Source organism: Corythoichthys intestinalis, chromosome 5 (assembly GCF_030265065.1).
Source record: "Corythoichthys intestinalis isolate RoL2023-P3 chromosome 5, ASM3026506v1, whole genome shotgun sequence".
NCBI classification, from domain to species: domain Eukaryota; kingdom Metazoa; phylum Chordata; class Actinopteri; order Syngnathiformes; family Syngnathidae; genus Corythoichthys; species Corythoichthys intestinalis.
In genome coordinates this window covers 32,315,157-32,325,739 of record NC_080399.1, presented here as the reverse complement: position 1 = coordinate 32,325,739, position 10,583 = coordinate 32,315,157, and the positions used below count along the sequence as shown (strand labels likewise).

The 10,583-nt window shown below is 39.4% G+C and overlaps 1 protein-coding gene and 1 non-coding gene across 3 annotated transcripts in view; both read left to right on the top strand.

Moving 5' to 3' along the window:
* Nucleotides 1–10,583, top strand: part of kif23 (kinesin family member 23) — a 28,620-nt gene that overhangs the window by 663 nt on the left and 17,374 nt on the right. The window contains exons 2-10 of one of the 2 annotated variants that reach the window (XM_057837161.1): nt 224–289; nt 510–573; nt 669–797; nt 2,820–2,925; nt 6,687–6,823; nt 6,901–7,010; nt 7,084–7,254; nt 7,372–7,416; nt 10,303–10,415. In XM_057837161.1, the coding sequence (XP_057693144.1) occupies nt 276–289; nt 510–573; nt 669–797; nt 2,820–2,925; nt 6,687–6,823; nt 6,901–7,010; nt 7,084–7,254; nt 7,372–7,416; nt 10,303–10,415 (889 nt within the window). In that variant the 5' untranslated portion in view covers nt 224–275. The remainder of the gene's footprint in view (nt 1–223; nt 290–509; nt 574–668; nt 798–2,819; nt 2,926–6,686; nt 6,824–6,900; nt 7,011–7,083; nt 7,255–7,371; nt 7,417–10,302; nt 10,416–10,583) is intronic. The other variant, XM_057837162.1, reaches the window with a different exon arrangement.
* Nucleotides 10,454–10,550, top strand: LOC130916908 (Z30 small nucleolar RNA). The gene has a single exon (XR_009063385.1). It is a non-coding gene; the product is annotated as a Z30 small nucleolar RNA (small nucleolar RNA).

Genomic DNA, 10,583 nt, shown 5'->3' with positions numbered 1-10,583 from the left:
TGCCAGCTTTAAATTTGACTTAAAGTCAAATTTATTAAACCAAGATGACTGTCCTTGACTAAAAACCGATATGAACTACATTATTTGAGACAAACTATTGTCATGAAAATTACATTGGTAACCTGAACGCACCAATGAAGAAGCGGAAACACATGATCAAAGGCAATGAATCTGATTGGCTGAGGCCGGTAGGTTTTGAAAACGTTCTCCCGTTTGAATGCAGGCGAGGGAGAGAAAATCAGCAGCAAGAGTGGAACTGAGGGTGCAAGGACAAAATGACAAAACAAACGTAAGTAAAGACGACCAAATGCAAAATGTGTAGTTTATCACCACAGACAAATGTGATATTTGTAGGTCATGTGTTGTTTTCAGTTCTTGAACGATTACTTGTTTGGGTTGAAACCTCTAGCCGCAGGGCTGACCGGCGTGTGACTTTGTTTCCTAACTGCGAAATAACAATGGCGTGTGTTTCAATATCGATTTTTTTAAAAAAAAATTTTTTTTGCCAGGAAAGGCAAAACCCCCCGTCGACTCCCTCCCAAAAAAACAGCCAGCCAGAAAGACCCAGTTGGCGTGAGTGTTTAATGTTTTTGGAACGATAAAATGTCAATGTGCGCAGCACAAAATGTATTTTCACGTTTACACCAATTTATCGCCCCTTCACTCAGGTTTACTGTCGTGTGCGACCCCTTGGTGGAGAAGACGAGGAATGTTGTATCGAAGTGATCAGCAGCAACACCATCCAGCTGCATGCACCCGAAGGCTTCAAAACCAGCCGCAATGGAGAATACAAAGAGGTGAACTATAATAATCAGGCAAACGATTTGGCTACAGGGACCCCTTTCAGTAGCTATGTGTAAAAAGCATTAAAACAGATTACAAGAGGCAGTTCTTCGAAACATAATTCCAGTAGTAGAACCATGTGTTTCCTGTGATGACTATCGAGAAATTAACACATTTAAAATAGAATAGAATAGAACGCCTTTATTGTCATTGCACAAAGTGTCATGAGATTCAAAGCTGCCCTGTAGAGTGCACACACACTTACACATAGAATGGATTGAAAAATATGTGCAATCTCCAATCTGCAAAATATATATACACAACACAAGATAAAACGCAATATAAAACAGATCAGTGGGGAGTCAATGACTAGTAACAGTCATACTCTTGTTGTACAGGTAAGGTGACATTTGATAGCAGCAGCATTCAGTAATAAATATTCGCTATTAACAGTACAAAAAAACAGATTTCAGTTTACTGTATGCGTCCATTTGTAGACCGCCGCAGTGGTATAGGTAAAGTGACGTGTGATAGCATTCAGTAACAAATATTGGTTCTTAACAGTCAAAAATACAATTTACAATATGTTTCTCAATGCAAACTAGAGTTGAGTATTGTGACAGCTTTAGGAAAGAAGCTGTCTCTGAGTCTGTTTGTTCTGGCAGATATGGTCCTGTATCGCCTGCCAGAGAGTAGCAGGTTGAACAGATGGAAGCCGGGGTGTGTAGTGTCCTTTATTATGCTTTTTGCTCTGTTCAGGCATCTGGAGTTGTAGATGTCAGTCAAGGAAAACTGGGAGTAGCCGATGATTTTTTGTGCCGTGCAGTCTCTTCCTGTCTGCCACTGTGCAGCTTTAGTGCCACACTGACACAGCGTAGGTCAGCAGGCTTTCTATGGTGGAACGGTAGAAGGTCACCAGCAGGCTTGTACTCAGTTGTTCCTTTTTGAGCACTCTGAGAAAGTGTAGTCGCTGCTGGGCCTTCTTGACCAAGGCTGACTGGTGATCAAATGATCAAAATCTTAAGATGATAATCAGGCAAGAGTTTATATTCTGGACAGCTTTAACACAGAAACAGAAGGAATATATTAATGTTGATTATGTTTTTTAAAGTCCAAAGTTATACCTGACTCTGAAGTAATTCCTTAAGATATGCGGTAATAATATTGGACAGTTAAAGACCTATAGTATCCAGATGTTAAATGCTATTACATTAACACAGACACAGCAGCACCCTAAAATCATGTTTAATCTTACAAATGTGCTGCCATCATATCACCATTTTATCAAAGAAGTAAAAACAAGTCTCGGTCTGTACGATACGAGCTGCTGTGAACTTTTTGAGAGCAGATGGCTGTGTTGCATCATCTTTCTTCAAACTCTTATTTCAAAGCCACAAACATACAATACATACAAGAATAACTTCCACCTTCCCTATGGGGGGAAAAGAGCTTGTCATCTGTGTCTGACTTTTTCAAACTTCCATAATCTGCAAAAAGTCACCAGAAAACAAGCTTAAAATAAATACTCAATCATTTTTGGGGTGATACCAAATATTTGTTGTGTTTCAGATGCCCTTTTAGAGTAATTTCAAGTTGATAATATTCATTAAATTAGAATTACAAACAATACATTTGAGTCATTATGCTGGTCGGAGTAGCATTACCTGCTCTCGAAAAAAAAATAAGACCACCATGTTGCAAACATAGATTTAGATAGGATGATGCTAAGCCATGTGATGTTGTAAAAGTACATAAAGTCTTATAATCACATCTCAAGTGGACCTGTGTAAAAGAGACAGAATTCATGTGCATGAAAATTTTGCATGCCGTCATGTAAATGCATCGTTTTCTGTGAAACTTTGAAGTTCGTAAATTAAACTATGCTACTCAAAGTAATAAAAAAAAAATACACCACCCTTAAAGCAGCTTCTTTTGAAGGGGAAGTTTGAAAGTCGTAAATTAGCCAGGGAAGTTTAAAATTCTACCACTTGAATTAAAACGGACCTTTTTACTCGATATTATTTTGTTCTTCACAGACACAGTACTCCTTCAAGAAAGTCTTCGGAGTATCAGTATCTCAAATTGAGCTGTTTGAGAGTGTTGCCAAACCTCTTGTTGATGACCTCATCCATGGAAGAAATGGTAAAAGTACTGGTGTTTTTTTTTTTTTCCCCTGTACAGTATTTAATCCTACGGAAACTTCCAAGGTTCACATTCGGGTTGCTTTCAGACATAATATACTGCAACAATAATGGGTAATGTGACACGAATTGAGAGTTATAATTTATTTACTGCACCTATCTGACCCATTCATTTATAGGAGGGCAGACTGAAACATGATGTATTCTCATTCACACTTATTTGAAATAATCATAATGCAAGGAAAATATGCTACAAACTAGGCCATAATATATCATTTGAATATCGCCATCGCGATGTGTTCATGCGCAATAGTCCTATCGCAGGATGTGCGGCGATTATTATTTTTGTAACACGTAAACTTTTGGTTTGCTTCATAAAAGCAGCAAGTGTGCCGAGATATGGCTTCCTGTATCCCTTATACAGCAATCTTCATGAATGAATGAATGAATTTATTGTCATTGTCATCATCATCATCAGAATCATTGACAGTTACAGAGTGTGGGATGGTTTGGCCAGAAAGGAAAAACATCGACACAGACTATGGAATAATTTGCCCGGAAAAAGACGATGACAGACAAAGGAAGACGGGGAAAAAGCAAATGCTTGTCGATACCTGTCCCCCATTCATCATTCACAGATAAACCCCCTTAGCCAGGATTAAAAGGTATTATATAAATTCAATCATATATCGCAGTTTTGCAAATTTTTTTGCACTTTTACTTCCTAAATAAATGAATAATAAATAAATAAATAAAAATTAAACCACCCTAAAACTATAATGCAACAAATTACAGAAATTAAAACATTTTTATAATGTAGAATATGATAAAAAAAAAAATTTAAAGAACATAAAATAAAGAAAACATTAAGAATAAAAATACTGAATGCAATAGACCAATACAAAAACATGGTGGGTCAAACAGTCTTTCCAGGACTATTGAAGTCATGTGAAAATTCTTTTAGTTTATATCGCATATAATAAGTATAGTAATTAATTTATATAATAATTTAATTTAAATAATTTATAATATATAATTTATATATACTGGGTTAACAATACAGCCGTAGAATGTCGATCTCGACGGTCCTCCTCCGACCTACGTTCGCCAGTCTTTGGACGTTAAGGTGACAATTCTTATTGTTGTAACATCGACAAACAAATTGCCAGCTTCGTCAGGTTTCTAATCATTTATTCCATCATTTTGTGCAAGTCAACATGCCGAGTGTCTGCTGCAGTTGACGCTAGCATCAAAACATTAAAAGAGGAAGTAAAATAGAACCGCACTCTCTATCTTACCGTCACGTCAGCCCCGTGGTGCGTTCAAGTACAACAAAAAACTTCCCTCACATTAGAACCCGATTCTTTATATTATTAGAGGTATTATTATTACTACTACTATTCATTCATTCATTTTCCATGCCGCTTTTCCTTACTGGGTTGCGGAGGTGCTGGAGCCTATCCCAGCTAACTGCGGGCAGTGGGCACGGTACACCCTGAATTGGTTGCCAGCCAATCAGGGCAGGGCACAATGAGACATACAACCATTCACGCACACGTTCATACCTACGGACAATTTAAGACTGTTCAATCAGCCTATCACGCATGGTTTTTGGATGTGGGAGGAAACCGGAGTCCCCAGAGAAAACCCACGCAGGCAAGGGGAGAAATTGCAAACGCCACACAGGAAGGCCGGAGCCCGGGATTGAACCCTTGATCTTAGAATTTAGAACTTTGAGGCAGGCGTGCTAACCACTCAACCACCGTGCACCACTACTCAGGAGTCGCGTTAACCGAATATTTTCCGCCGTTGACCGATTTTTTAAAACAGTGACGGAAAAAACTGAAGTCCATCTGTCATTTTGACAGGTTGCAATTCACACCCCAGACCACAGGGTGGCGAGTGAGCATATTAATTAGCTATTGTCTCTCTTGATGCATGACGTCGTTGGCCTTACTCTGAAAAATGTCAAGGCAACTGAGTGTCCGAAGTTTCTTCAAAAAGCCCCAAAACGACGATGGTGTTGATAAAAGAGGTGAAAAAACAGGGCCTGCACAAGCGGGCACGCAATTCAAGTCCATGCGCACCAGGAGGAGGGTGTAAGACTTTGTTCAGGCCACAGCAGGTGAACTGTTAATTTCATTGTTCCATAATGTAGCCTACCTACTGGGGCCACAATCAGCTGTTTTTGTCACTGCGGAGAAAAAGTTACATATTCATCTACTTGATGTGTGGTGGCATGGTGTGGATTCTCTGTTAAGCTTGTTCGGACAGAATATTAATTTAAAAGGAATGAAAACCAAATACTATTGAATATGTTGAAGCGGTATGCAATGTTAAGAGTCTTGTTAGCTCGAATAGCTGTGTCCAGCCGCTGTAGCTCTGCTGCTCTCTGTGAACTCTCTATTCAAGCCGGAACGCGCGCGGCTCTTAAGTGTCTCTGTCACGTGACTGTCGTAGCCGCTAACGCACTCGGCCAAATGGACACACAAGTACGGAAGGTGAATTATGCCAAACAAGGGGTCACCACAATGTCATTATCATCATTTTAAAAATTTAAGTGACGGGTAAAAATAGATTATGACCGGATTTTTATGACCCTGTCAGTCAAAATGACAGACAACGAAAAAGTCTAGCGCAACCTCTGCTACTACTATTATTTTATTATTCCGATTTTCATTCATTATTTGTTTTGCTCTTTCTAATTGCTATTTGCAACAGTAACAGCAGTATTTATTAAGGATTATAATCAGGGGTGCACATAATTTTTTTGCCCAGGTTCTCATAGGAGGACCTGGAGATGTGACTTGGTCCTCATTGAGCTTGAGAGCCAACCCGCCTGATGCGATAATTTTATGACAAGCTTTACTTAGAGCCAATTAACTTTAATTAATTATATTAACAATTAATGCTTGATTAACATCAACTGGCATAACAAAATTGCCATTACTTTGAAATGTAAAGAAATAAAAAGCACCAATTCAAAATAAAGGGCATTATGCGGCTCCCACATTAACTCCAAGCCCTTTTAAAAGTGGGATGTCCTCCTCATAAGACCTTATTGAACGTGCATGTTTAGCTTTGTAAAATGCGAGCAAAAACACGTTTGTCAGTGCATGTCGCTGTTCATTACCTTTATTCCGCCACTTGTCCATAGGGCGAGCGGGGTCCTGTTTGACATCGATAGTTTGCTTAATTGTCACATGCTCTCTGTTTTTTTCGTGCTTTTCAAAGTTTGGATGGCTGAAATTCTTTGACCCACATAAAATGCGCTGCTCTTATCGGCGACATTATTTGCTTCTAGCCATGGTACCTCCTACTTTTCAGCAAAAGTCCTTTTTTTCGGTAGCTCCGGTGACGTCTCTGTCGTCTGTCTGTCTTTTGACGGGGGTGGGGGAACACGGAAGTAATTACTCAGTGTGGCCTGCCTCTTTGATATTTTGAGAAGTTATTTTCTTGTGTCCGCCGCAAATACGATGGTCAGCCATCGGTACACAAAAGCGTATGGAAGTCGTTAAGGGCCAGCGCGTTTGTCTACGTCCGGTACGCATGAGCGCATGCGGACCACTTATGTGCACCCCTGATTATAATGGAATTATAATGCATTCGTATGGGAATATCCTGCTCGACATACGACCGTTTAGACTTACAAACAACACCCTAGAACAAATTAACTTTGTATGTGAGGTACCACTGTACAGTTACACAAGCGGACTTCATCATATGTTTGTAAGGGGCTTATGTCTCTGTTGCCCATTGCAGGCCTTCTCTTTACATATGGGGTAACAGGAAGTGGGAAGACTTTCACCATGACCGGATCTCCAGGCCTTGGTGGACTTCTTCCTCGCTCTCTTGACATGCTCTTCAACAGCATCGGGGACTTCCAGGCCAAGAGATATGTAAGGGCTGCACTGAAATCTCTGTACTTGCATTTATTCTCATAACACATTTGACCAAACATCATTTGTTCTTACAGGTATTTAAGTCAGATGACAGAAATGGCATCGAGGTCCAGAATGACGTTGATGCCCTCTTGGACCGTCAAAGGCGAGATAATGCGTGTCTTCCCAAATTGTCCTCATCCAGGTACAAGTCCTTTAATTTGCTTCTGTGTAAGTGATTCTTAACTTTGAGATGGAATTTTCAACTTTGGCTTCAGACAGAAGCTCGATCCCGAGATTGCTGACATGATTAAGATGGCGGAAGCCTGTAAAGCCGACGACGTGGATGAGGACAGCAGCTACAGCGTCTTTGTGTCCTACATTGAAATCTACAACAATTACATCTATGATCTTCTGGAGGAAAACACGGAAGATGCAATCAGGCCCAAGTGAGTTCCAGAAAATCAAATGATCAGTTTGACATGAGAACTACCACAACATATTCCATTAAAGTAGATTAAATGGAAGAAGATGAATGTGAATTTTTTGTATTTTCTTCTAACTAGGTGGAATGCTGGAGGCACACCTGTGCGTCAGAACACTGAGTTCATGTATGTGACCAGTGAACATACTGTACACCAAATTTAAAGCCCGATGGAAAACTTACTACTTCATAGTTTGTACTCAGTACAATTTCTGCATGATATAAATGAGGTTTTCCATCACATTTAGTTTTTCAGTTGCACATTAATGTGCAAACTGTGCCTCAAAACTTTGCCATTGCTGGATATATTCACGCAGTCAGTAATGTCGGGTGGTGGGGCGGTCAAACAAACTCTTTGAGACCTTATTAACTCATTCACTGCCGTTGACAGGGATGGACGTTGAATCCATTTGAACTGGGGTGGCAGAAACTGAACGGTTTAGTGATATTGATGGCGATAGAAGTTCAGTCCATTTGAACTGGGTCTGGCTTGCAGCAAATGATTGCCACCCTATTCAATCAAAATTAAGCCTGAACGATATATCGTTTAAACATCGCCATCGCGATGCGCGTGTGCGCAATAGTCCCATCGCAAGCACGTGCGATAGTTTTTCTTTTTTTTGATCCACATACGCCTCACTTTCTGGTCTGCGCACAGCCTCCTACCCTCCCTCTCCCAGCCTTTTGATCCTCTCAATCACTGCGGCACAACAATGGCTTTGATCTGGCCAAAGAAGCAAACTTCTTTGGAGTGAGAAAAAAACATGTCTTATACACGGTGACCCAAAAAAAAGTTTACACTGCCATAATACAACTTAAATGCCATGTTTATTCAGCTTAGAATTAGAATTGAATCACAAATTATACATTATTGTAAAGAACATGTACAGTACACTCTATTTTTCAATGTGTCCTCCCTTAAGTGTCACAACAGCCTCCAGGCGCCTGCGGAACGCTTCTTTATGTAGGATGCTGTCATCTTTTCCCAAGATCTAACAATGGACTTCTCCAAGGCTGCCACAGAAGTTTGTGGCTTCTTACAGGCACTGTCCTCCACAGTTGCCCATATGCTATAATCCAGGGGATTGAGATCTGGACTCTGGGGTGGCCACATATCACCTTGTCAATCAACTTTTTGGTCCGCACAGATCGGCACTTCCAGACCCAGGTTTTCGTGAGGCTGTTCCAATATCTTTCAGCTTCTTTTTAACTTTGTAGACTGCACATCTGGATATTCTCAGATTTGCTGCAATCTCAGTAGGTGTCAGACCGGCACGCAGCAATTCAGGTACAGTTAAAGTTTTCTTCATTTTCAGCAGAAGCACAGGAATTGTAGAGACGAGAGATTACCAGCTGCATTGAGTGACCTTAATGAATCACTTAAGCATGACAACCTATTTAGATATGTTTCAATGGCTTTTAAACAAGCAGTCAACTGAGTGTAAACTTTTTTTGGGGTCAACCTGTATGTATCTCTTTCCAATGCTAAATCTGAATAAATACATTGGGCACAAAAAACACACACACAAAAAAAAAAAATTAAAATGGGGGGGTGGGCTACTTCGCGGTTTTTCACTTATCACGGCGGGTGCTGGTCCCCATTAACCGCAAAAAACAAGGGATGACTGTACACTGTGGTGATCTAAAGTCTTTCCAAACAGCTATTTAAGTCATCTTGTGAAAATATCTTGAAAAAAATATATATAATTTTTTTTTTAATATCGCAATATAATATCGCAATATATCGCAAACCCAAAAAAAATCGCAGCAATAGTTTTTCCCAATATCATTCAGGCCTAATCAAAATGGATAGCATCTTTCACCGTCAATATCAGGCAATGATTTATTTAGAGAAATAATGTCAACCGTTCACAAAACAAGTAACTGTTTTGGGGAATTTAAAAAAAACTTAATGTTATTATTATTTTTTTGTAATCTGATTTTAAGATTTTTGTCTGAGCTCTTTTTTTGGGGCAAATCAATTTTTTCCCTTTTATTTTGCAATGCAAAATGATGACAAAGCAATATCTCTAACAAAGTGCGGATTTGGCGGGCACTTGTAAAGCCCCAAAGTTGCAATATGTAGCAAAATAATACTGGTTATCCCTTGTTTTAAACAACTGCAGACACAGGAGACCAACAATGTGAGTTGCAGTATACTGCACTGCTGCCGTAGTGTTCCAATATGTGAAAATCAGTCAACTATGAGAAGCTAATGTTGACAACATTGCAGAAAGGCGTATATAACTATGGAAAGAATTGAAAAGTGGTATTGGGTGAAAAAATATGGATATAGGGGGGGGGGGGACGATGGCAAATTTGAAATCAATCAAAAATTAAAACCTTCATGCAATAGAACATGGGGCAAAAATTTTTTTATCAGTTTTAATTGTCTATAAATAAATAAAAATGCATTTTGAAATTAACAACATGTAATGAATTGTGAATTAATAAAACAAAAATGATTAGAAAACAAAAAAGGTTTAACACTCAATTTAATTATTAAAAAAAAACCATATTTAATTGAGTGTGCCAGTTACTCTATGGTCAAAGTAAAAACTTTAAGAGCAGATCAGTTTTGTCTATAACTGTCAATGGGAGCCAATGAGTTAATAGTGACATCTCTATCTAATGAGATCCTTTCCAAACTATACTCAGTCTAGACTAATGCAATGCATTCAGATAACTCAGTAATGCATTAAAAAAAAAGTTTTGTAATTTTTCTTTCGTCAAGACTCAAGACATACTTCATGACCACATCTGAATTGTGCAGGTGCACCTAATTTTGTGACAGGAAATCAAGAGGAGTAAAAAAAATTAACACATATCCAGCAACGGCATCCTTTCCGCCTGATGTTGCCTCCCTGCCGCTTGCTGTCTTTGTCATGGCAAACTTCCCAAATGTGCTGAAAACAGCATTGCTGTTTCCCCCCTCTTCTTTCCATATGATCAAAAGCTTTGCTTCACATGTAATCGTCTTTGAGACTTGTCCCACTCCTCTCTCCTAACACAGACCGCCGCAGTCTAGAATTCTCCGAGAGGACCAGAACCACAACATGTATGTTGCCGGTTGTATGGAGGTGGAAGTCAAATCTGCTGAGGAGGCGTTTCAAGTGTTTTGGAAAGGTGAGTGGCAGAAATTGTAATGTAAAGGTCAGGCGTTTCTGCGTTGATGATCTTAGATCAATCTGACTTGGTATTGTTGGTCTCTGGGTCAACTCTGACTAGGAAGTGACTGCAGTTAATCTTCTCTCTGAGCAGGCTACGCAAGAGTTTCAATATAGAGTCATAAGA